Source organism: Pristiophorus japonicus, chromosome 12, assembly GCF_044704955.1.
Source record: "Pristiophorus japonicus isolate sPriJap1 chromosome 12, sPriJap1.hap1, whole genome shotgun sequence".
In the NCBI taxonomy this organism is placed as follows: domain Eukaryota; kingdom Metazoa; phylum Chordata; class Chondrichthyes; family Pristiophoridae; genus Pristiophorus; species Pristiophorus japonicus.
The window spans coordinates 47801098-47828915 of NC_091988.1; the positions used below are offsets into that span (position 1 = coordinate 47801098).

The following is a 27818-nucleotide window of genomic DNA, read 5'->3' on the forward strand; positions in this document are numbered from 1 at the left end:
GATAAGGTGAACAGAGAAAAACTATGTCCAAGATTGAGGAGTCAGTGACGAACATCATTTATAACTGCCACAAAGAGTGCGGGGAGAGGCTATAAGAAATGTATTTGCATACAAGGTTGTTGCACAATGGAATGCTTTGCCACAGGGAGGTTGAGGGATAGACCCATCAGTTAAGGGGGAATTGAATACCTATGTGAAGTAGAGGAAGATACAGGTCTATGGGAAGAGAACAGCACAGTGGATTTCTTTCTCGATTGCTCTATCAAAGAGCTCATTTAGAAATGATTTGGCAAATGACCTCCTTTTGTGCTGCAAACAGTCCAATAATGGAAGTGCTGCAACAAGTCCAGCCCAAGACTCTGCTGCCATGAGGCGAGAGCAACTTCAATTCCAAGAGTCTGCCACTGACACACAGCAGTCATCACCTCGTGTATTCCTGGTACTGAAGTAACATCTGGAGGAAGAACTAGATGGCAATCAAAAGGACATTTTTTACAAATTGTCACCAAGGGGAAGCATCATGGCAGAAAACAGTGGGTGCACTTGCATACACCACACACAGACACACTGCTTGCAATCTGTTCTTGTCTGTGGCGGTTTGGGCAGTGGTTTCATCAGCAATAAGAAGCTCAGATTTCTGAGTTGTGCTGAAAAGGGAAGGTATTTTAGTTGGAGGTCTAAGCATAGAGGACACAGGGAGGATAGCTAGTGTATTTCCAGGTTGAATGAAATTCTCTTGTGCAGAGTTGCATGAATTTCTCAAACTGCTGGCAAAAAAGTTGTCTTCCATTGGCTCTTCATGATTGTGCAGCTCCTTTCAAAGTTCCTCGTGTTGCCTCGGGGGCCCTTTGTCCTCTGCAGCAAAGTTGTACAACATGCAGCAGTAAAAATCCTAAAATCCTGCCAGGCTGTACTGAAGGTGCCCCCAAATTGATTCAGGCTCCTGAAACACTGCCTGAATGTACTAATGGTGTGCTTGATAACTCCAAGCGCAGATATACATCTCATTATATCGACATTCAGCTGGCGATCTGGGAAACCGCAGAGATGTCACAAGTCAAGGCTGCAAAGGATAACCTTGATGTCCCAGGAGCCACCCTCAAATTAAATTTGCAGGGTCAAGTACTGGTAACAATGTGAACTGCCTTAAAATGAAGGCATCATGACAGCTGTTGAAAAAGCGAGCACTTACTTGCATTATGCCGAGCTGATGGTTACAGACAAGCTGCACAATGAGAATACAATTCTTTGCAATTCATAGCAGTAGTGATGTAATGTAATGGATGTTGTGGGGCTATATTTGTACAATTAATAGCCCACTCTGTAAAACTGTAGCATTCTCTCATGCTGCTGTTTGGTGTCTGTGGTAAATGTGATGAACTGGATGCCCAGTCAAACACTGAATCTGTGACTTGCTTCATAGATCTATGCACTGCTGATTGGCTGATGTTCACGATATATCTAGTAGGAGCTTGAAAAGGAAAAATTTGCAGGGTTACTGGGAAAGTGCAGTGGAATGGGACTAATTGGATCACTCTTTCAATGAGCCAGCGCAAGCACGATGGGTCGAATGGCCTCCTCCTGTGCTGTATGATTCTCATAAAAGACCCCAGAGCATAAAATGATGGGGCAGTTGTGGCTTTAACAGCCACTGGCAGCGCTGTGGCAGTGGTGTTTGGCTGCATGTCTGTTTACAGCATGTGGTACAAATGCATAATGGTTACTTCGCTGAACTGAAGTCTCCGCGGGCACTGCTCGTCATTGGAGGTACCTCGGCCTATATACCCTGCAATGGAAGTACATCTCAGGTGCAGCCCGACTTACCTGCCAGTCCCTGTTCCTTTTATTAACCAAAGGCCTGAGTTATTCAGGAATTCTCAATGAGAAAGGCATTATAGCCGTGTGGCACCAGAAACAAGAAGAAAAGGGACCACCACAGCTGCAGGCTCTTCAAAAACATTATTGGTTACAGAAAAAAAACACATAAGGTAGTTTAAACTCAGTATTAATCTCTTTAAGTGGAGCATAGCCCCTAGCAATCCTGAACAACCAGTTAATATTGGCGGGGTAATGGAAACATCGTTAAAGGAGCGGAAGTGACAGGAAAACCACACGTATAATGTCGTCACATAATTATACACTAATTTGCATGCGTCCACCCACAAATTAGTGGGTGCTTCCTGCATCCCTTCAAAACTTTTATCGGAGAATGTGGTAAAGCGGTTGGCTACCTGGCATTCCGGATCAATTTTCCAATCACGGATGCCAACTTTATGTCAAAATAAAGCAAGTGCTCCTGTTTGGAAAATCCATACCGGTGACTCTGTCTATAATGCACCTTAGTATGTGCCAGAAACAAACCAGCGCTTCAGCTTAGAGATTTCAGAATCCAGTCACGCGTTACTGATCAACTTGCAAGTTCATGATCAATACGTAATTATTTTCTGTTGCAGTAAAATTACCTTTTTTGTCTTTCTTTTCCTCTTCCTCACCACCTGCGCCCAACAATGTGAATATGATGCCAGTCTGAGAGTTAACTCCCACGGCTGTAACCACCATTTTGCCTGAACCTTCCATGACATGGGTACCTGTCAAAGAAAAGCAATCAATGAAGTAGTCTTATAAAAGGATGATAACCCCCACTCACTCAAAGCCAAAAGTTATGTCATTCCCATCATCCCGGGTCTAAGCAAGTACCAACCAATAGCGAGACAAATTCCATTATCAATTATGATTTCTAACAACAGAACATGGAAGCCAGTTGATATGATGTTGGAGGAAATATTTCCTCAAAGGGTATAATCTGTCAGCTTTGATTCAACACTAGACTTTTGATAAGATAAAACACCCATTTAATAGTGAAACTGGAAAATTCTTGGTCAGTGTTGTAACAAATCCATCTTTGGAGTAGTAAACTAAATAGCAGCTTTATTGGCACGCAGTTAGCCACGTACTGTGATCCTTTGTGATATTATGGATACATTTTTTTCATAAACAGTACTGCTAGCTTGATTGTTTGAGCAGATTATCATACCCTCCTGCTATTATCATACAATAAAACCTGACCAGTTTTATATGCTTCCCATCATGTATTGCAAACCTGCTGTTAGAAATGGATTGATAACTTTAATTCTTGCACACTTAGAGAACATATTATTGCCAAATTGGATGAGTGCATGTACTTTTATCGATGCTTGCTTATCAAAACTGTTTGGGTAAAGGAAACCTTATTGACATGAGACATTCCCATTAAGAGATGATCACAGTAAAACATTTCCTTCCCAGCTTCTTTGAGCTATAACTCTGAAAATCTATCTGCTCTTCAAACTACCATCACTATCCAGCCATTAGATTAGAGCAGAATATTAGTTGATAAACAAGATCCAATTTTCTCTTCCCAGACACTACTTACACAGATGGGCATGTTGGGTCCATGTACAAAATGAGTGCTTTCCTATCAAGAGCTGATGCTCAACATAAATATGTTCATGTACAAAGTTGAGGAGGATAAACTTTTGCCCTCTTACCGACCTTTTCTTTGGACATTGGAGAAATGGAAACAGGCAGTCAGCAAAAGAACTTTGGCCTGGATTTTCGGGTCTTCTCTGCTCCGTTTTTCACCCTGGAGCGGCGGCAATGGCGGCGGTGAGGTGCTCTGGCCGGGCGGTCAACCTCTAGCGCCCTGCAGCGATCCTCGGGTCCGGTTTTGTGGTGGCCCGAAAGAGCTGCACCGGTGTGCACTGGTGCAAGTTTTGACTCTTGCTCAACCCGTATGCCCCTCAGCACGCCCCGCAGTGAACGCCTGGGAAATCAGAGCGGTCCAACCATCTCGTCGGCAAAGAGGTGAGTAATGGACTCCTAAGGTAAGTGTGATTGTTTTTACTTGTAACTTTTTTTTGCGATTTGTGTTGTAGTGGCGTGGGCAATGTTTAGGGAACATTTTTGTGGTATTTCTTTTTGGTTCCCCCCCCTCCACCCGGCCCTGCACAACACCCCCCACCACCCCCCCCCCCCCGCCCCCCACCTGGCGTCTCTCGGAGCACTGCCGGCTCAGCTCTTTAGCTCGGGAGCTTCCCACACTAGCGCCCAAGAGAGGTGTACAACGCCTCCCTTAGCGCTGCATCCCGACGCAGAGCCCAGCTGCCCAAACTTAATTACTGAGGCGCAAACTATTCCCGAGTGCTAACTTTCTCACCCCAAAAACAGCAAAGCCAAAAATCCAGCCCAACACTGTTCCATCCTTTAGGACACTGTTTTTGAAAATCAAAATTTTAGGAAACAAAATATATTTAATTAATTATTGGACTGAAACAGGAGTCTGGGGTTAAAGAAATTCCTCAAATTTTAAAAATTATTGAGTTCATGCTCGGAATTATACCCATTGTTAGCAGATTTTACATTAGTGGCAAACTCTATCAACATGTCTTTTGTTTGAACCAAAATGCCAGCTTTCTGGCAAAAGCCTATTTTGGAAACAATATTTTAAGCATGTGAATAGTACTTGTGCATGAATCAGTACTAACATTGGAACATAAGTCACAGAAAATGCCTACTGGTTTCATTAAATAGACCTAAGGAGTCATTCTAATAACTATATCCTGCAAAGAGCAATCAAACCCTTGGAACAAGGAAATCTTTGTGAATGTGTTATACATGCATGATTGCCTCTATAGCAGTTGGTTTGCTTGAAATAGCCATTGGAATAATTAATCTATGTGTGGCATTCCACTCAAAGAACTCTTTCTGTTGTGTAATTCAAGAAATGTCTGTTTTTTTTTAACAAAACAAAGATATTTTAGTTGAACACAAGTATAATTATGTTTTGAGTGGTAATCTCTTTTTTAGACCTTACCTTCACACCCACCTCTCAAGTGGAGGACAATATAATGACTTCCTTACGCCTATATAGATCTTGTTTATATTTGGAGTGTGGAGCTTTAATATTTAGGCATTCGTTAAAATGTGCAATGGAGCTGCTTGCATTTCTAATTCACCAACAGAGGCAGGATCAGCAAAGGGTAATTGCTTAGGTGAGAAATACATTCTGCAGTGTAAAGCACGTTGAGCAATGCTTCATTCAAATGGGAAGTGGCTGCCGTTTTAGTGAAGATCTCTGGCATTCAATGTCCCTGATCGTGTGTGGAATGTAAATTAATGTGTCTAAACATTAAAGTTCCTCATTCCCGAAATAGAAACAAGACTTATACACCCAGAGACATAATTTAAAAATGTGATGCTCTTAGTTTGACCCACGACACTTAGAGCAGTGTTAGAACACGTGTTCTGTTGGATAAAAAGAGAAAATGCTGGCGATACTCGGCAGGTCAAGCAGCATGTGTGGAGAGACTTACAGATGCTGCCTAACCTGCTGAGTATTTCCAGCATTTTCTTTTTTTTCCAGATTTCCAGCATCTGCAGTATTTCAGTTTTTGTTTTCATATTCTCTTCGAATCCCTATGGACCAAAAGGAATCGTTCCTGTCTTTTGTAAATGGTCACATACCAATCTAAATACATTTTATTTGATTGTTTGAGACGTTTAAATACAAATCATACCATATCTGCTATGTTTGGGTGACAGTCGACTGTGTTACATGAACCACAGAAATGTCTAGAGGGATTGTTCTTAGCACTTGGCCCACATTGTCGATCATTAACCCTACCCAGAAAGTCAACATATCGGAATTCAGTACGGGAAAGTCACATTAACCCAAGATTTAGAGACTTCAATATTTTGAGAACAGTGAGGTGGTACAATGTGAAGCAGAGTGTGAGCGGATCCTTACTTTTCGACCTTGCAGAATTGTGATCTCAAGGCCGCCTCTACTTGCAACACCAGATTTCTGATTGGTCTGCTTGGAGGACAAGACACACCCAACAGTTTGTCTGGAATGTGTAATTTGATCCAGCCTTGCCAGAATGTGGAAGTATAGTTAGCTTTGTGAAGATCCTCCAATTACCATCCAATCCAAACAGATGAGATTTGTGTTTAAAATGGACCAATCTCTGGATAAACTGCCTTTTCGGCTCATTCGCAGTCCCCACATCATCTGATCGACAGGCAGCCATGATGTACAACAGGGTGCACTAAAATACCTGCTTTGTAAACAGGAAACCCAGGGGCACCCTTCCAGAACCAAGAGTTGTGTCCAATTGAAGTGAAACATGAAATATGAAGAGTCTGTCCTTTTGGTGGGTGGAAAACATTAGTTTCCCAAAGACATTAAATCAGCTCCGGCTTCACCATCCAAGTTATGATTTTTTTAATTTGAAGGGTAGATGAGGTGTATGTTTTTGATAAACTGCTATCTAATGACTTCAGTTTGGTTATAAATCCCACAGGAAATGGAGGTCAATTAACTTTATTTCTTATTCACTCCCCTCTTCCCTCAATCCTCGGCCTGTGGAAAGATCGAACCATTTGAGGGGAACCTGTAAAACAAACTTAAACCATGTTTTTGATTTAAACTTGAGTTCCTCCCTCTCCCGGGTCTATGGTAATTTAACCAAAACTGAAGAGAATCCCAGCACCTGATGGAGAGAACGGATTAAATACTGAGATTAAATCTCCATCCCGGGCTGTCTTGGCATGGCAGTTCTGAGCTAACGGACTTTACTTAAATGTTTTGCTGGGGATCCCAGGGACCGCAGGGTCCCACGCTTCACCCTCCTTCTGTTACCCGCTATGGTTCGGGCCCTTCTGTCTTTTCCTGGACCTAATTGTTGGGCCATGGTTTGAGTCGTCGCCTCGGCCCCTAATGAGGGAGAAAACCTTGGACCGCAGCTGTTCACCGACTTTTGAACATGTTGATGGGGGCCTAACCCCAACCTGAGCTCCGATAGCTTGCGATGGGGTTCTGGTTCAGGCCCGGTGCTAGTATGGAGTCCTTGTTTGAAGCCCCATTGCTCAAACATTCTGCCCTGCTGTAATGTCTGCACCTGTGAGTATGCTCATAGGTTTGTAGAGCTGTTGCATTGTGAGTGGTTTAGCCAGTCATGTGATGTTCACAATAAAACCCCAGTCAGTTGGTTCTAGGCCAACTACGATGAGGTATGCAGTTGTGAGCCTAGTGAATGAACTGGTAATGTGTAGTGTGATTGTTAAACCTATGTTAATAAACCAACTAATTCTGAATAGCAATGTGTTCCTATGAATTCTTAAGCAAAGAACCCATGAAGCAAATACTTCACATCTGCCAAAAAGGCTTTCAGGGGTTGGGGCTCGTCGGCTGGACATAGAAACATAGAAACATAGAAAATAGGTGCAGGAGTAGGCCATTCGGCCCTTCGAGCCTGCACCGCCATTCAATAAGATCATGGCTGATCATTCACCTCAGTACCCCTTTCCTGCTTTCTCTCCATACCCTTTGATTCCCTTAGCCGTAAGGGTCATATCTAACCCCCTCTTGAATATATCCAATGAACTGGCATCAACAACTCTCTGCGGCAGGGAATTCCACAGGTTAACAACTCTCTGAGTGAAGAAGTTTCTCCTCATCTCAGTCCTAAATGGCCTACCCCTTATCCTAAGACTATGTCCCCTGGTTCTGGACTTCCCCAACATCAGGAACATTCTTTCCGCATCTAACCTGTCCAGTCCAGTCAGAATCTTATATGTTTCTATGAGATCCCCTCTCATCCTCCAGTGAATAAAGGCCCAGTTGATCCAGTCTCTCCTCATATGACAGTCCAGCCATCCCTGGAATCAGCCTAGTGAACCTTTGCTGCACTCCCTCAAAAGCAAGAATGTCCTTCCTCAGATTAGAAGACCAAAACTGAACACAATGTTCCAGGTGAGGCCTCACTAAGGCCCTGTACAACTGCAGTAAGACCTCCCTGCTCCTATACTCAAATCCCCTAGCTATGAAAAGCAACATACCATTTGCCTTCTTCACCGCCTGCTGTACCTGCATGCCAACTTTCAATGACTGATGAACTATGACACCCAGGTCTCGTTGCACCTTCCCTTTTCATAATCTGCCGCCATTCAGATAATATTCTGCCTTCGTGTTTTTGCCCCCAAAATGGATAACCTCACATTTATCCACATTATACTGCATCTGCCATGCATTTGCCCACTCACCTAACCTGTCAAGTCGACCTACAGCCTCTTAGCTTCCTCCTCACAGCTCGGTTTAGTGTCATCTGCAAACTTGAAGATATTACACTCAATTCCTTCATCTAAATCGTTAATGTATATTGTAAAGAGCTGGGGTCCCAGCACTGAGCCCTGCGGCACTCCACTAGTCACTGCCTGCCATTCTGAAAAGGACCCATTTATCCCGACTCTCTGCTTCCTGTCTGCCAACCAGTTCTCTATCCACGTCAGTACATTACCCCAATACCATGCGCTTTGATTTTGCACAGCAATCTCTTGTGCGGGACCTTGTCAAAAGCCTTTTGAAAGTCCAAATACACCACATACACTGGTTCTCCCTTGTCCACTCTGCTAGTTACATCCTCAAAAAATTCCAGAAGGTTTGTCAAGCATGATTTCCACTTCATAAGTCCATGCTGACTTGGACTGATCCTGTCACTGCTTTCCAAATGCGCTGCTATTTCATCCTTAATAATTGATTCCAACATGGACATGACTTCACTGCTGGCGCCTTTCTAAATAAAATGTTCAGTATGGGCTTATCCGTCAGGTGCGCTTATGTAGCACTAGAAAAGGTCTTCAAGCTCCCCAGGCAATGTTCAGGCGCCTCAAATGGGGGCGTATGCGCAGAGGGACCAGAACACCGTGAAAATAATCACTCCGTGGTCTCAATTGTGTGACTTGAGCAAAGCCAACGTACTTCCCAGAGAGGAGAAAGAATACTGGAGGGCAAATCATGTCAGGGAAATCATGTCATTTGTCTTTCAGTGACCAGCTATGGCATGGCCTTGGTAGGGACCAGTGATATCATTATTTATCAAACACAATTACTTCATTTATTCTCTGGTTTCAGTAAAAAGAACTTAAAATAAAATCTCACTATTCATGCTGCGAATTTTAACAGGGGACTCTTTACAGACTATCCCCATCATAAAATAAATCCGCAACAAGGGGTGGGGTGTCACCCCTTTAAACAATGCAATGGTCTGGTGCAAAGAAATGTAAAATAAGGTGTTTACACTTCAAGGAGATGGGGTAATAACAGTTACCAATATTAGCTCAAGACCTCAACACAAACCAATTTGAGAATGTATGAGGGTTTAATCTTATTCCCCATTTTTACATGTGTAGTAGACAGATTGCAGGTTCATTAAGATCTGTTCATCTCTGTAATTAGCACAGCTGCTAGAAAGAATACATTTTATAATTAGCTTTAAGTCTACAATTTTGTTTGTGACAAATGTGGATTTCTAAATCTGTGTCTGAAGCTGCTCGACAAAACCTTGACATATTTCAAAATGTTCAATATGCTTCACACACACTGCAGTGACATATTTCTTCAGCACGTGTTGTCTTTCATTATCCTTGACACAGTAAATTAGTCCTTGTGCAGTGGAAGTCATTGAAGTACATGTCTGCTGACAGAGCTAAAAATAGCCTTGTGGAATGTTTATTGAAGGTAAGGATGTCAAAAAACGGTGTTACAGATTGCGTAGCCTCTGGACGCTCATTTTGTCCCTCTGTGAATACTTAAAACCTAGCAGTGAAAGCTCGTCAGCGGGTAACCATCACAAACCTTTGTCAGTCCAGTTAAAAACTGAAAGCTGATAAAATGAATACTCATTGAGAATGTGTCAGCTTGCCATTTTTTTTATTTCCTCAATGATTTGGTGTGGTTGATGTAGGGTTACCAGGAATTGTAATATTCATTTGCTTTCACCTCTGCAGACTCCTTCAAATGAAGCTTCAGAAAAGTCAAAGGCCGTGCTTCCCGGTGACATTGATTGAGCATGAGAAATCATCTCTGCTCACATATGACAAAATCTCAGCGGGGCACATTTGAGCACATTTTAAAATCTTACATTGATCTGCTGAGAAAGTATTCCTTTTTAGAGCCTTAAATGTATAACTTCATTTTAAAAGAGTCCTGATGTGTTTTAGATTCAGTTTACATTATGTAAAGGTTTCAGAGCACAATATTGTATCCTCTTCAATTCAAAGAGAATTGCACCAGCTTTCTTCCAAATCATCATTGGTCAAAAGCGGCACAACAGTGTGCATTTGTACTGAAAGGTATGATTAAACTGATAATCCATTTCCATCCCATGTTATTATCGTGACAAAACTGAATCCATATTTAACATAAAAATCAGAAAAGCAAGAACAAGTTGTAACTGTGGGCACAATTCTAAACACCTACATTGATAACAAATGGCTGTGGTTAAAAAAAAAGAAATGGAATTCAACTTGGTTCAACATTACCTCTTCGTTATCCCTATTTATAAAAATTAAGCTTTTTTTGGCAGTTTTATCAATTTGTCCTCCCACTTTTAAATATTTGTGTATTTAAACCCCTTAGGAGTCTCTGGTCCTCTACTTTTAAAGTTTAATATTTAATATATATGTCCTCTCCTTATTTTATTCCCAAATTGAACAGCTCAGATGTATCTAGATTAAATTTCAGCGATATCTATCTGCCCGATCGACTAAAGTGTCCATCTCCTCCTTTAGTCCCTTACAGTCCACTTCATGATCAATCACGTTCCCTATAATTGCATCATTGCAAATTTTGAAATTGTGCCTTCTATACCCAAATCCAAATCATTTACCTATATTAACTATTGTGTTCCTAACACAGATGAGGCTGCACACAGGGAGGTTAAAGTAACAGTGACCTCAGTCTTTAATAAGACACTCCAGAGTGAGGAACACGCCTTAGGGGTCGGCTTATATACAGTGCTCCCAAGGGATGCTGGGATCCCTTGGGACTTCAGGGGATGAGCTCCCTGGTGGCGGAACATGGGAGTGCATGCTTTACAGATACACAACATTAATAGCAATAGTCTTAACATAGACCCTCGGGGCACATCATATCCGTCCAGTACAAAAAATATCCATCAACCATAATTCCCTATTTTCGGTCTTTGAACCAACTTGCTATTCATGCTGCCACACCTTTTTAATCCTATGACCTGATTTTCATTTCTACTCCTTTTCCATCATGAATGGGGTGGTAACAAAATGAAAGTAGCCCATTCCCCACCCAAGGCCCGCCTGCTGTGCGTTTCGAGTGGGCCTCGATTTAGGCAGCCTGTGCTCCTGCCAGAAACAAGCAAAATCTCAATACAATATGCAAATTGGAGTCCGATGATGTTAGGACCCGAATGCCATTTTGGTCATCATTAACTTGGCACTCAGTCAGGGGTCAACCCACTTCCCCCACAGCCCTGCCCCCCACCAACTATACATGGGCAGTGGAGGATGGGAAACAGCCTAAACCAGCGTCAGTTAAAGGGATTACAGGAAGCAGGACTCGGCAATTTTATTAATGAATGATTTAGGAAGTTTGAGGCCTTCAGTATAATCTTATTTTGCTCCATCCTTACCTCCTTCATAGTCTTGGGGTTGTAAATTCGGTCGCACCTCAGTTGTGACGTTGTCCCGGGCGGAGCGGTAAATTTTGCGCTGGCAAATGGTTTGCGTCTACAGCCGCAAAATTCATCACCTGGGCCCGGAGTTTGGAGCAGGGTGCTAAGGGAGGCATTGCACGCCTCTTTTAAGGCACTGGGCCAGCTGAGCAAGGGAAAATCCCGAACTAAACAGCCGGCCTCGGAGCACCATAACAGAGGCCTGGGAGGAAATAAAAACCTGGCAAAAACCCACCAAAAACATTCCCAATACGTAGCTCACGCCACCAGAACATAAATCGGAAAATAAAAATTTAAAAAAAAACAATCACACTTACCCGAGGTCGGCATTCCTTACCTGACTGCGGCTGATACTGCTTGCAACCCCTGCTTCACAACTGTTCCCACAAGGGCGCTCTATGGACGCTTAGGGTCGGGCGGCAACCAAAAATTGAGCCGGTGTCGCAACCAGGGTCGTTGCACACCAGCTCGCCTCTCCCGGGCGGTACTGTTGATACCGGCACCGAATGTCCCGGCGAGGCGCTGGAAGCTGGCTGCCTGGGCGCGTGCTTTCCGCTGCCACTGCCATCCCTCCGGGGCACTAAGGGGGGCCGCAGAAGACTGAATTTCCACCCCAAATTCTCTTTATCAATGCCCTCCGTCGCCCCCTACCCACCCACCCAATCTGTCCAGCCCACCCCTTTAAAGCATTGATGCAAGTCCATATTTTGTGGTCCTCCAACCGGATTTCCTGCCTTCCAAAATATGCGAGCTGCCTTTCAATGCCTGAAACATGCAGATTCAAATAGTTCTCTTATTCTGCACTTTTCTTCCTGTCGTATGACATTTGATGTTGCTCCAAGGTTTATTTCTTGATGTATTCCTCGCTATCTGATATAGCATGTAATAATAATGTCACCAGTCTACTCACCAGAAAGTAGCATGGGGTCCTTGTCTGCAGACTTGCGGACGTGATCAGATTCTCCAGTTAAAGAACTTTCATCAATTTTAAGATCATTTCCTTGAATTAAAACACCATCCGCAGGGAGCAGATCACCTGATAATTAAAGACAAAATAAAGGGGATCAGGAACTCTCTGCCAAATAATTTATCATGCATCCCTATTACAAACAATTACAGAGCAATTAGACTCGGTCATTACAAAAGTGTTAACCGTTAAAACTAACCATGGGGTTATACAATAGGTTAACAGAGCTTTGACCTCTGGGACATGGGATTAAAAGTTTTATCTTTCTGTCGGCTGTCAAGTCTTAGTTACAATGACTTTGGGTCTAAATGTTCCCAATTCTTGCAATGCAATAGGTCAAATTCCAATATATACCACAAATTAGAATTGACAAGGCTATTTGTATACTGCTGCAGTAAACAATGATCTTTGCAATCTGAGGTTACATTTTTTTTGTTGGGACAGAGTACAAGGAGCTTCACTCTGTTTCTGGCCAGTGTATTCACAAGGGAATGTTCAATGCTGGCACTGGATGTCAAAACTGGATTAATGTTCTATTCCCTAGTACTGATACACCTCAGTATAATGAGCACAGAATCCCGCAAAAAAGTTGCAAATGACAGATAAGATAAAAATAACCAGAAAAAATGGAAAGCATTAATCAAAGATAACTAACTAGCCAGATACCAAGGGCATTAATGAGATCATACTAATCAACTACATCTAATTTATGAGTAGCCACTACAATTGTCTTAAATTTGATCAAAAATGGATGCTGTGGTAATTCAGCACACTAGAGCTTCAACGGAAGTGTTATAGAATGTAAGGATAAGGATTCACACATTGAGTTTCTGGCTTCATCTGTTCCACCTGGGAGAGCAGAGCTGTCAACAGCAGGAAAATATTAGGAGTGATGTTTATTAGCAGGAAGTATAATAGGAATGCAAACCCATTTAAACCCAGAGATATATTTTCAGGGTGACATACGCAAAAATAATTGAGCAACATTGAATAAATATTTGACACGGAGAGTAAGAAAATTGGAGACAGATTCAACACAGGGGACTCTTGTGCGGCTCTTTTCAGGCAATTATAGAGCACCACTGAAGTCCACTCGCAGGTTGCCTGCCAAACCTCTCAGCTGAAAAACAGGCTCATAAAGGGAGGCCTAAAGAAACAAAGGGGATTAAATATAAGGTTTCTGTCCAAATCTCTTTGGATGCGATCAACATTCTCCTCAGTAACCATCAGAAACTATTACAAACTACACTGACTGGCTGCTGGTCGTCCAACCAAAGAGGATAAGCTTCCTCTTCCAGTGATGGCTCAGGAACAAAAAGCCAGGCCAATTCTCTGCCCTCTGTGTGGGCTTAAAAGGCGTGTCACAGGGGGACCCGAAACAAACAAGGGAGACCTGAACCAGGGGGCATAAAAAAAGGAGAATAAATTCAAAATTGCCAGATATTTTTGTCAAAAACTCACCACTCTAATGGAGAGGTCAGCTCCATAAATTTATTTGGGAGCGTACACCGTTAAGGGGAACATATACTTTCTTTGATTACAATCAGTTGCATGCAATTGAATCCCACTGTTCAGGCTTACCATATTTAATTTGTGCAATATCGCCAGTAACAATTTCGGACACCGGGATTTGGATGACTTGGCCTCCTCTGACAACAGAGAACTTCTGCTCTTGTTCAATCCGACTCTGCAGACCTCGAAACTGCTTCTCTTTGCTCCAGTCATTAAAGGCAGTTACAAAAACCACACAGAAAACAGAGAGTAGGATAGCCGCTCCTTCAATCCACCCTGCTTCGGCTTCCCCTTCACCTTCCACACCACCTGCAGCACTGCCACACACTGTGAAGACAGCAGATACAGAATTAGTTCAACTGCAAGTCACAGTAAAGGATGAGCTTAACCACCCTCTATCTACTCTATCCCAATCATATCAATTTTGGAATGTAACCAGTAGAGGTTTTATTTTAATAGAGCAATACATTTCATTGAAAATGTTATGAAATATTAGAAGCACTTGATAGAATAGACCTCTTGGGTTATTATTTGGAGATTAGTTTTAAATGAGGATGAAATTAAAATGGGTTGATTTTCAAGGGAGGGCCTGAACACACTACTTTATTAGCATCAGATGGTAAGTAAATCATTGCTATTGACCCTGAAATCCCGGCCTCCCCAGGTCTGGACTTACGAAACTCCTATTGCTATGAATGAGAAAATACTTAACCGTGATTGGGTGTCCAGGCCCACGTGACTCCTACGGACATCCCAACGTGCACGCGCTCCGTTGCGCAAGAAGAGAAGGCCTCGGGACCGGGATCTCTGGTGGGCGCAGCAGAAAAGGTCGACGCGGATTTTATTAGCCATTTTCTGGCAAGCACCCGCAGGAAGCATAGGACTGGAATTTCAGGGCCAATATGTCTTTACGCTGCTCAGCAAATGAGGATTAATGCTCCTGAGGCAACTTTATTTAAATCAGGGAGCAGTAGTAATTGCCAGCTATCAATTTTTCACATTAAATTGCAGCGCTGTGTTGAAACATTTTTTGATCAAATTGGGAAATTTTAGTTCAGGCCAAGGTCCATTATGCAAGGTTGAAGAGAATAAAGCAGGTGGTGAGGTAAGTCAGAATTAAATGCTCAAGTAACACCAAGCTTGGCATTACTCGTTGAGGCCTTGACTGAACATCCTGGGGTAGTGTTTCCGCTAGGTTGCAGTTGCCCCAAATTGGCCAAACTAGCACAAAAGATTGAGGAATTTCAAGCGCAAGTTACGTCCAGCTCAAATCAAGTTTCCACGATCTTCTGCACTAGCTTAAAAAACATTGTGCTGGAAGTCGGCCCCGCCCACAAAACTAATCAGCAAGACGCGTTTCTGCTAATTGTGCCAATTTGCAGTCCTTCGAGGGGGCTCTTAAAATTAAACTTTATTTTTTTAGGCGCAAGGGCACCTTTTAAAAGTTTTAAAATATTAAAATATATTTAATTTACTCAGAAACTAACTAGAGTACACCAATGAGTCTGCAAATAGCCAGCAGGTTTTTGGAATGGAAACGATGGAGGTTCAGGGGCAAGACATGAATTTCATCGACTTGTCCACAACCTTAGATGGGGAAAGGTGAGATTGAGCAGATGGTATTACCTACAATGAAAACAAAACATACAAACATTCAGGAAGCACAAGAACAATTAGTTGAGGATACTCCCAGAAAAATGTAAATAAAGGCAGGTCATCATTATAGGCGGTCCCTCAAACGAGGATGACTTGCTTCCACATGAGTTCACAGATGTTTCGATGAAGGACCCAATGTTCCAATCTTGAACTCCAATTGAGGGGGTGGAACATATCTGTGTGTGGATTTTTTTAATGTGTGGTGACTATTGCGCATCAGCCATCACATGGGTTTGACAGAGCTAGGCCTTTATCCAGTGGCAAGGGTTAACCAGGACGACTGTAGACCCGCTCTGCTGCACGGACCTAGTGCGCGCACATATCGCAGTGTGGGCTGGCCCGTGCTGCACCTAGGCCCGCGGCTCTCTGGGCCCCGTACCCTCAGTCGCTGCACCTCCGCCACAATTTCTCTCTGGTCCTCTGCGATAAAAACACTCGCAGCACCTCCGCACCAAACATTCGCAGAACCTCCGCCACGATCACCCACCAAATCTCAGCCACGATCCCTCATCGCTCCTCCGCCCTGATCACTCATCACAAGTCCGCCACAACCTTCCCGCTCCTCTGCTGTACCAGGGCCCCACCGATGTTCCTGCCCACGCTCCAAATGGCGACCTGGGGGTCTTGATGACATCACCCAGTCGCCCACCTCGAAGCTGTCGCACATTTGTGTCAGCTCGCGCTGGAATCTTCAGTGGCATGCTCCAGCTCTTTTTGAAGCCATCGTGGGCCACCCCGACCTGTGTGAGAACATCTCCTCAAGTTGGGGCTTCAAAAAGAGCTGGAATGGTGGGCCCTTCACCATCGTGGGCAACACCGACCTGTGTGAAAAGAAGGTACAGTCTCTGGGGCTCCACTTTGGTTGTCGTTGATTTCATTAATTGCAGAGTGTGTGTGAATACTTTCTCTCAGTTTAGTAGACTCTACCGACTGCTGGCATTGCTCCAATGCAATGAACTGAATGATATCACTGATGTTTCTGATATTCATTCATAAGATTAAAAAGAAAAAAATAATTGAATATCTTTCCTTGCCATATTGTTCTCAGAAGACTCAGCAATGTATACCTTATAATCCTGTATAATTTTTAAGATTCAGACATGTGAGCTGTCTTATCTGCTTTCAGTAACAAATGTTTCCTTTTCTGAAAAAAAATAATTCTTTTAAATATTATACTGGCCAACAAAATTCAAAAGTTTAAGATTACAATTGAATTGATACATACAAGTGTACTTGTTACTGTAAAAAGGAATGTGACGTTTTCTGTTTTTTTTAAGTCTTCTATCTTCCCTTCTCTATGTGGTACATTGAACAAAAGCACTAGGTACGCCACTGGACAGACTGCAAGTGTTACTGACCACTGACTGATGGCCACATTTAATTAAATTTCAAGCGATGGCTGCATATGGTTGTGTACAATCTCAAGCTGGCACATTGAGGCATCGCCCTGAGTGGAGGCAGATCAGAACCACACAAAAGTGCAGTATGTTGGACTACTCATAGGTTTCATTCAAGACAAAGGTTTCCAACCCTCCAAAATTGTATTGTAGTCTCCAGGAATCCAAGATTCATCTCCAGGACACTACTGCAAGCAACCCGGGAGAAAAGTCAGAAGGATTCAAAGAAATTGTGCGCTTTTTTTTTCCATTTTCTTTGAATACTTTCATTTATTAGTTATAAAAATATTGAAGTTGGTAAAAAAAGGCTGTTCAACACTCAAGAATCATCCAATTGAATCATGAGGAGTCTGTTCGCTTTCTAATTGGCGTGGGAAGACGATGTGCCGTGAGGATGGACGTGTTAGGCGACTCATGGCGGGGCGTGGTGGTGGAGCAGTGGGAGGCAGGGTGTCATGTAATAAAACCATCAGGAATACATCTGACCAGAGTTGGAAACCCTATTCAGAACAGTCGCAGCCATAGCTGTTGTATTACACTAGTTGTATCACTATGTGCTTATGTGATTGGAACAATATGGGCCTCAGTGATGCTGCCATTTGTAGCAACACTTGGAAGAATTTTAATGCTTTCACATCACCACAACAGCAATAAAAATTTGCATTCATATATCTCCTTTAAAGTAGAAACATGCCCCACGGCACTTCGTAGAGGCATAATCAAATAAAATTGGACCGAAATGAGCCAGAAAAGGGATGACCAAAAGCTTGGTCGAAGAGGTGGGATTTAAAGACCGTCTTCAATGAGGGAGGAGAGGTGGAGTGGAGGAGGGCTTTGAGGAGGGATGGGAGCATGGGGCCTAAATGGCTGAAGGCTGCAGAGAGATCAAAAGGATGGTCAGATCATTTGTGACTTGATTAAGATTTTTTCAGTGCTCTGACAGGTGTGGAAACCTGTTTGGAGAGATTCAAACATGGAATTGTGGGAAAGATGGGCATGAATTTGGGAGGTGACAACATGTTCAAGAACATTTGGAAGAAAGGGAGGTTGCAGATGGGGCAGTAGTTTGCAAGGGTGGGTCTATTGAGAAAGGGATAGCACCTGAACAGAATGTCAGCTGGCAAGCGCGCCAGAAAGGGAAGTTCGGTAGTCAGCAGTTTAGTGGGAAAAGGGTCAAGGAAGCAGGAAGAGAGTTTCATGGACAAAATGAGCTCAGAGAGGGCATAAAGGGAGATAGAAGGGAAACTAGAGAAAGACACAGGTTCAAGGCTAGGGCAGGGGGAGTGGAGCAGCAGAGGCAGCTGAACAGATAGTTTCAATCTTATGAAAAGAAAAACTTGTATTTATAGAGCGCCTTTAATGATTTCAGGACATCCCAAATCACTTTACCGCCAATAAAGTCCATAATGTAAAGTCCTTACTCTACAGCATGAAACCACACGAGGCACATTCTGGGGACAAGGTCAAGAGTGACCTTAACTCTTTATTCACAGGACTCCAAAGACAATGACCCTGCGTGGGACCTCACTTTTTATACCTGTGTGATCAAGTAAGGAGTGTCTCCCACAAGTTCACCCCCTGTGGTCAAGGTGTGCATCTAGGTTGAGAGTATACAGTAATACAGTGATGTTACATTGTGGTTACATACATGACATCACCTTCACCTCCCAAAGTCTTATTGGGATCATAGGTTTAGTCTTTCAGGTGGTCGATGCTTACTCGTGGATCGCCGCAGTTGGGGCTCTGGTTGTTGGACACTGACGTGAGTGTCTGTCACTTGTGGTGATTCCGGCCTGTCCGGGCTGACCACAGGGACTGTGCATTCTTCTGATTGATCTTGTTGCTCGTTCACTGGCAATGTTGTGAGCTCCATCTCATGGTCTTCTTCAGGTTCCTCCGTGTCGATGCTGAACCCTTTTTTTTTTACTTGGTCCAGATGCTTACAGCATATCTGACCATTGTTGAGTTTTACCATGATGACCCTATTCCCCTCTTTGTCAATTAGAGTGCCCTCAACCCATTTGGGCCCCATGGCATGATTGAGGACGAATACAGGATCATTTATTTCTATACATCTCCCTCTCGAATTACGGTCATGGTACTCGTTTTGTGACTTGTTCTTGCCCTCAACTATGTCGGTCAGGACTGGGTGAATGAGGGACAACCGAGTTTTGAGTGTCCATTTCATTAGTAGCTCTGCAGGCAGGACCCCCGTGAGTGAGTGTGGTCGGGATCGATAGGCCAGCAGGAGACGCGATAGGCGGCATTGTAGGGAGAGTCCTTGAATGCTGAGCATATCTTGCTTAATGATTTGGACCGCACGTTCTGCCTGGCCATTGGACGTCAGCTTGAACGGCACAGTCCTGATGTGGTTGATGCCATTGCCCGACATAAACTCTCGGAATTTGTAGCTCGTGAAACATGGGCCATTATCACTAACCAGGATGTCCGGCAAGCCATGGGTTGCAAAGATCGCACGTAGGCTTTCCACGGTGGTGGATGACGTGCATGAATTCAGAATGATGCACTCAATCCATTTCGAGTACGCATCTACCACAATAAGGAACATCTTACCCATGAACGGGCCTGCGTAGTCAATATGAATGCGTGACCATGGCCTGGTGGGCCAGGGCCACGGGCTGAGCGGGGCCTCCCTGGGGTCATTACCCAGCTGGGCACATGTCGTGCACCTGCGAACACAGTGTTCCAGGTCTGAACCAATTCCAGGCCACCAAACGTGTGACCGGGCAATGGCCTTCATCAGCACAATGCCTGGGTGCTCGCTGTGGAGTTCCCAGATGAATGCCTCCCTGCCCTTCTGGGGCATAACTACCCGGCTGCCCCATAGTAGGCAGTCGGCTTGGATGGAGAGCTCATCCATCCGTCTGTGGAACGGTCAGACCTCCTCAGGGCATGCTCTGTGTGCGGGCGCCCAATCCCCAGTCAGGACACATTTCTTAATCAGGGATGGGAGGGGATCTCTGTTTGTCCAGATTTTGATCTGGCGGGCTGTGATGGGGGAGCCTGCGCTGTCAAAGGCATTGACAGCCATGACCACCTCAGCGCTTTGCTCCGCTGCCCCCTCAGTGGTGGCCAGTGGAAGCCTGCTGAGCACATCAGCACAATTTTCAGTCCCGGGCCGGTGCCGGATGGAGTAGTCATAAGCAGCCAGCGTGAGAGCCCATCGCTGTATGCGAGCTGATGCATTGGCATTGATAGCCTTGCTGTCTGACAACAGCGATGTTAATGGCTTGTGGTCCGTCTCTAATTCAAACTTCCTACCAAAGAGGTACTGATGCATTTTTTTTACACCATAAATACATGCAAGCGCTTCCTTCTCAACCATCCCATATCCCCGTTCTGCTTGAGAAAGCGACCTGGAGGCATAAGCCACAGGTTGTAGTTGACCCTCAGCATTGCCCTGCTGTAACACGCACCCAATCCCATAGGACGAGGACACATGTCAGAACCAATTTTTTTTTTACAGGTGTCATACAGGGTCAACAACTTGTTTAAACAAAGTAAATTTTGCGCCCAATCAAAAGCCCGTTCCTGACAGTCCCCCCAAAATCAATCGCAATCCTTACGCAGGAGCACGTGTAGCGGCTCCAACAATGTGCTCAAGCTGAGCAGGATGTTCCCGAAATAGTTCAACAGTCCCAGGAATGAACGCAACTCCAATGTGTTGCAGGGCTGGGTGCTCGTCGAATCGCCTCTGTTTTGGATTCGGTGGGCCGAATCCCATCTGCAGCAACCCTCCTGCCCAGAAACTCAACCTCAGAAGCTAAGAACGCACATTTAGACTTCTTGAGTCGCAGGCCTACCCGGTCCAGTCAGCGTAGCACCTCCTCCAGGTTGTGGAGGTGTTCCTCGGCGTCTCGACCTGTGATGAGGATGTCGTCCTGGAATACGATTGTTCCAGGAATGGATTTAAGCAGACTTTCCATGTGTCGTTGAAAAATTGCAGCCGCTGATCGAATGCCAAACGGGCACCTGTTATAAATGAACAGTCCCTTGATAGTGGTCAGTAATTTAGATTCGTCGGCCAGTTCCTGGGTCACATAGGCTGAAATGAGGTCCAACTTGGTGAACAGCTTGCCACCTGCCAGTGTGACGAAGAGGTCCTCCGCTCTCGGGAGCGGGTGTTGGTCGTGTAGGGACACCCGATTAATGGTGGCCTTGTAGTCGCCACAGATCCTGACAGAGCCATCCGCTTTTAGAACGGGAACGATGGGGCTCGCCCAGTCGCTGAATTAGACAGGCGAGATGATGTCCTCTCTCAACAGCCGGTCCAATTCACTCTCGATCTTTTCCTGCCTCACATACAGCACTGCTCTGGCTTTGTGGTGCACTGGCCTGGCGTCCGGGGTGATGCGTATCACTACTTTAGTGCCTTTGAAAGTCCCGACGCCAGGTTGGAATAGTGAATCGAATTGTTGTTGGACTTGTGAGCATGAACTTCGCTCCACAGATGACATTGCGTGAACATCCCCCCATTTCCAGTTCATCTCGGCTAACCAGCTCCTCCCCAACAGTGCGGGACCATTGCCCGGGACAATCGAGAGTGGCAGCCGATTCACTAACCCATTGTGTGTGACAGCCAACATTGCACTGCCTCTCACCGGAATGATTTTTTTAGTCTCAATACGTGCTAATTTGGGTCTACTGGCTTTCAGTGGCCATAGCTTCTCAAATTGCTGAATGCCCATGAGTGACTGGCTGGCCCCAGTGTCCAGCTCCATGCATACAGGTATACCATTTAATAAAACCCTCATCATCATTGATGGCGTTCTGGTGTATGAACTATGAATATTCGCCACATGGACTCGCTGAACCTCGGCATCCATCGATTTGCCCCAAAAGTCATCCTGCCTCAAAGAACCCTCTTCTGGTCCATCCACCTCATATATTCGTCTGGTTGCAGACTTCCTGCACATTCCAGCTAAGTGGCCACTGAGATTGCAATTCCTGCAGACAAACTGTTGAAATCTGCAAGATCTAGCTGAGTGTTTTCCCCCACACCTCCAGCATGAGCTAAAGTTTCCATTGTTGGGAACAAAGGGACTATGGCCAAGCATTCCGCGCTGACTGTCCCTTTGACTGCTCTTAAGTACCCTATTAGTGGGTGTCAATGGCCCCATCCTGGGCCGCATTGTCCACTGTGATGGCGTGAATGTCTGTTCAGCCTGCCATTGTCTCTGTTGAAATCCTATTCTGGGGTCTATTGCTGCCTGGGGAGTGTCGGACTGCCCCTGCCTGCCTGCGGGGCTCTGAGTCACATTGATGATGTTAACTCCCTGATCCATCGCCGCGTTAGAGGCAGAATTGCACGCGTATATTATTTTCGTCTCTTCCTCCCCCACCATGAAAGTTTGAGCCATCAACGCTGCCGCTTCCAAGGTCAAATCCTTGGTCTCAATTAATTTGCAGAAGATTCCCGCATGACCGATGCCCTCGATAAAGAAGTCCCTAAGCATCTCCCCCCTGCAGGCGTCTGTGAACTTAGAGGCTGGCCAGACGCCGGAGGTCCGCTACGAAGTTCGGTATACTCTGTCCTTCACGACGTCGGTTGGTGTAGAATCTGTGTCGAGCCATATGTACGCTAGTCGCCTGTTTTAGGTGCTCTCCGATCAATTTGCTAAGTTCTTCAAAGGTTTTGTCCGCCGGCTTTTCGGGTGTTAGTAAGTCCTTCATGAGCGCATAAGTCTTTGGTTCGCAGCTGGTCAAAAGATGAGCCCTTCGCTTGTCGGCCACTTCTTACCCCAGCCATTCTTTCATAACGAAGCTTTGCTGAAGCCTCTCGACAAAATCGTCTGTCTTCCCCAACACAGAACCGTTCCGCTGTGCTACCGGTGGCCATTCTCTTGGGCCATGAATTCCCATTTCTTGTCGCCAATGTAAAGTCCTTACTCGACAACATGAAACCACACGAGGCATATTCTGGGGACAAGGTCAGTCTGTGACCTTAACTCTTTATTTACAGGACTCCAAAGATGATGACCCTGCATGGAACCTCCCTTTTTATACCTATGTGATCAGATAAGGAGTGTCTCCCACAAGTTCACCCCTTGTGGTCAAGGTGTGCATCTAGGTTGAGAGTATACAGTAATACAGTGGTGTTACATTGTGGTTACATACATGACACATAACTTACTTGCATTTGTTCTTGGAGGTGTGGGCAGAGGGGGCCTGGCGTAGGGGTTTAAGGAGCTAGTTGGTAGTGAAGAAAAAAATCTGGGGGTTATCTTTGCTCTCCAGGATGACCCTGCAATGGTGGGGTGGTTTTGGCAAGGAGAGCGAGATCTGAAAGCACTTGATGTGATCCAGCCAGATCTGGTGATGGATGGCTAAACCAGTCATATACGCTCAAGTCTGCACCCCTTGGACTGTGGAAGCAAAGATGGGACACCATACCATGGGGAATGATCAGGATGGTAGAGTGTTAAAGTATTAATTGGGACAAGGGCATCAAATATGGAGCTGAGTGAGTGGTTGAGCAGATTGGCAGCAGCAGAAGTATTGTGTCAAGCAGAAGACTAGACAGTTGGGAGTTGCCAACCGTCAACAGTCATCCGGGAGAGCAAAGATAACCCCGGATTTTTTTCTTCACTCTCCTTAAACCCCTCTCCTCTGGCCCCCTCATGTCAATTTTAAACTACAATATGAGCACGAGTGGAACATCCCCATCCAAAATTCTTTACAGAAGTTTCTATCAAATATGTATTTGAGCACATATTTTAATTAATCTCCATTCTTGCCATGCATTTTAATGAATCTTATTTTTTCAGCATGTATTTTAATGGTATGTGGTATTAAGGGCAATCTCTGCTGTTTTGATTTCAGATGGTTCGCAAGCGCACTGGAAACCAGTAGCAAGGTGATAATTGTACTCCTACTGCTGGTTCCCCTACAGGCAGCACTTTTATACTGTGAAAAATCTAATCCTTCTGCTTCAGCTAGCACATTAAAAATTGTCTCCCCACAGATACAGAAAGTGAAAAGCGATGTAATAATTCTTTGTTCTCAGCATAAATTCATACTTTTACTTTTAGAATATACAACATGAAACTGCTGAAACAACAGTTAAAAAAACCTGTAACCTGGGAGTTAAGTATTGTCCAGCATCCGCAGTATTTTGCTTTTATTGTAGTTAAGCATAACTACGTCAGTTCAAAGTGGCAACCCTTATCGTCTCGTCTTTTATCTTAATTTTTGGTAGCGCGCACAGGAGCATTCTTTGTACAGAGTGTCCAGTGTGTCAGTCAATGAGTTGGCGGCAGGCGGAACTTACAGCAGGACTTACAACAAAGGGTGTATTTTACAGAAAACAAAGCAAACAACTATTTTAGTTGAACCTATAAATCAGGTGCCCCCTTATTAAAGGGGGCACTAAAACAAACAAATGATGCCCTCCGGCCCCCACCTCTCACGGAAGGTTGCGAGTGTACCGGACACCACGTGCTCCATCTCCAGGGACACCCTGGCTCAAATGTAACTGTGGAAGAGAGGCAGGCAGTCAGGCTGAACGACCCCCTCAACTGCCCACTACCTGGACCAGTTAATGGCCACCTTGGCCATGCCCAGGAGCAGTCCTATGAGGAAGCCCTCCAACCTGCCCGTTCCCCTCTGCACAAGATGCCCAAAGATCTGGAGCATGGGACTGAAGTGCAACCAGAGTGCAAACAAAGCAAACAATATTTATTTGCACAGACTATTTAAAAAGAGTCTCCAAACTACAACAAACGGAACTCATGACGAAAACTGCAGCATCTTCTCTTGATATAAGAAAGAAAGATTTGCATTTATATTGCGCCTTTTATGACCACCAGATGTCTGAAAGCGCTTTACAGCCAATGGAGTACTTTTGGAGTGTAGTCACTGTTGTAATGTAGGAAACGCAGCAGCCAATTTGCACACAGCAAGCTCCCACACACAGCAATGTCATAATGACCAGATAAACTGTTTTTGTTATGTTGATTGAGGGATAAATATTGGCCAGGACACCAGGGATAACTCCCCTGCCCTTCTTCGAAATAATGCCTTGGGACCTTTTACATCCATTTGAGAGAGCAGACGGGGCCTCGGTTTAACATCACATCCACATTTCTCCAGCAAAATGCAGTGAGTGGTGGATAAAGCAAATGAAGTGCATAAAATCAATCCCAGTCACTTACAGCAGTGCATGACTGATGGGGGAAATCACCCAATCATCTCCATTCTGCCTGAGAATAGTGGGGTCCCTATATGCAGTCGTTCAAGTATTTCCGAAACAGCAACACAATTGTATAATATATTACAGATTTCTGGTAATGCCAATGATTTGGTAATTACAGCAAGGAGGATGTTTCACAGGAATCAATTCTTACAAGTCATTGGACTACTCTGCCAGTGTGATGTGTGTTCTGTGTGCTTACTAAATTGAACAGGCCATTCAATCACATTTAGACCATCAGTGCTAATACTTGGGAGGATGTGAAACACTTGAGTGCCAAGTTCCCAAAACAGATTGAGATTTCCACACAGATAAAGCCACTTCCATATACCATTTACCGAATGCCTGTATTGGGAAATCACAATAACTAATCTCACTGTATGGGGCAATCTATCTTTGATTCAGAAATCAGGATCAAGGGCCGCAACTGGAGACCCAGGCTGAATGAAGTAATATACAAATAATAAGGGCTCCGTGCATATAGTGTGTGTGGGCTGAGCACTGGAGAAGCAAGATGGAATGAGGATGGCGATATGATGAATGTACAGCCAAGTATGTGGAATATGATGTGAGGAAGAAGCACTGTGAGGCACTGGTGATTGAGCAAGTTGTAGGATGTGAGACAAGAATACTGTTTGTGTGTGGCGAAGAGAAGAAAGGAAAAGGTGAATGTGTTTGGAATGAGAGGGGTGTTGCAGTATGCCCTTGTAATTGTATGTCCACTGATGAGGTGGAGGGGAAGGAAAGGAGTGTTGTCAGGTGTTGTTGCGAGAGATGGAGAGATGAAGAGGGTACTCACCCTTGCTGCATTGGTGAGATCACTGAACCTCTTCCTGCACTGAAGTCCTGGGGATGATGCTTACAGCACTGACCCAGTCAGCCATCTCTGTCCAGGCCTGCCAAATAGTGCACCTGGGGATGCTCCCGAGGATGTTGGGGAACAGTAGCTCCCTTGTTGCTCTGACCACCTTTACAAGGACCTCCAGGGAGGCATCAGGAAGCCTGGGGGCAGCCTTTAACATCCCCACGAAGCTACGCGGCCACCGCACAATCCGGGACCACTTTTTCCAATGTTAAAAACCGTGAATGGGCCGCACAGCCCTTTAAAGGGGCTGCACACCCCAAAAAAGATTAGGGGGAACATTGGCAGCCTTACGATTCATTTCGCAGATTCCTCTCCGCAGCAATACGAAATCTGGCTTCGGGGAATGCAACCGTGCTTTAATGGCCCAGAAATTGTGGTCGGAGGCTTTCATGACGGATGCCACCGACATGAAAAATTTCGATGAATCTACCTGGTGTTCCGGGAACTTCGGAGACTTGTGGTCCTGGGCCTCAAAGTGAAGGCCTGCGTAGAGGGGCCCACATATCCTAGGAATGTAGGCGCCTCGCAGGCATCCCTGCGATCATGTGTGCCGGCCCAACCAATCCAAGTAGGGGTATTCCCATTCATACTTGTGGTGAGTTCCATTTGTACGGAATCACCGTAACTATGTATGGGAATACGCCCCAAAGCACACAACCACAATGTATTTTTTTTTTTTAAAAACATCACATATTTAAAATTCATCAAAATGGAATTTAATTAATTATTTTAAACAAAAATGTAATTTTTTGAAAAATAAATTTACATATTTTAAAGGGTTTAAAAATAAACTTACCTTATTTAGGATTCTAAATGTTTTAAAATAATAGGATTTTAAATGTTTAAATTATTGAAAAAAAAGTATTTTCTGTCCTTTAAAAGTCTTATGCCTTACACCTGCTTTAATCAGTCGTAAGAATTTCCAAGGGATTCGCTGGGCAGAAGTTGGACAAATAGCCCACCTCTCTGCCCGCGGAGGCCCTTTACTTCCGCATGCTTGCAATCTGGCCAGAGGATTCTTGATCGGTCAAAATTACTGGGTTAAGGCGCGTGCGCTTTGCATGCCTGAGCCCGAAACTTGTCAGGCCCCTACGGCATGCGCGCACATTGTACGCGCCCGTAGGGGCCACGAATTCAGGGCCAATATGTGTATTCCATCTTTAAGTGGGCCTCGGGAAGCCCGGCAGAAATCTTGCAGAGAAAGTGCCTGTTTCCTGTTCGGAAGCCCATTTGTGTAAACCTAATTCTGTAAGTGCGCTAGTTAGTAACATTCGAAGTTGCACTGTATATTTTGGGGGTAATTGTGCTTTCTTTTCAGCTCCCAGAAAACCAAAATGAAAAGTGTATTTGGCAGTAAAAATAAAATCATCTTGTGTATCTACAAAATAGGCGGCAAGGTGGTTGGTAAAGTCATGTGTCAGACACTGCTGGGATCTAAATCAATAACCACAGGGGTTGCAAGCAAATATCTTGATCACTGCATGACTTCAGCAGCTTCCAAGATTCACCAAAGCAGTTATGGGAACTTGCCAGTCACGAAAGACAATTGGTTCGATATTATCCACATTGAGCATATAGAGCAGGCACTCTGGAATGCAGGAGTTCATTTTACAGGACGTTTATAAAAAGACATTTGAGAGTTTCCTAAAACAAAAAAAACACCAGTGTTTCCCAGGGTGTGTTG

General features: G+C 44.5%; 1 protein-coding gene across 24 annotated transcripts in view; it reads right to left on the bottom strand.

Annotated features, from left to right (window-relative positions):
* The window catches only part of LOC139276737 (plasma membrane calcium-transporting ATPase 2), a 430975-nt gene that overhangs the window by 299138 nt on the left and 104019 nt on the right, over nucleotides 1-27818 (bottom strand). For 19 of the 24 annotated variants that reach the window (XM_070894743.1, XM_070894736.1, XM_070894732.1 and 16 more), the window contains 3 exons: nucleotides 14074-14331; nucleotides 12436-12561; nucleotides 2463-2588 (listed from right to left, as the gene is read on the bottom strand). The exons of 1 other annotated variant lie outside the window; for it this stretch is intronic. In XM_070894743.1, coding sequence (XP_070750844.1) covers nucleotides 2463-2588; nucleotides 12436-12561; nucleotides 14074-14331 — 510 coding nt within the window. The remainder of the gene's footprint in view (nucleotides 1-2462; nucleotides 2589-12435; nucleotides 12562-14073; nucleotides 14332-27818) is intronic. 4 more of the 24 variants (XM_070894747.1, XM_070894745.1, XM_070894744.1 and 1 more) reach the window with 2 other exon arrangements.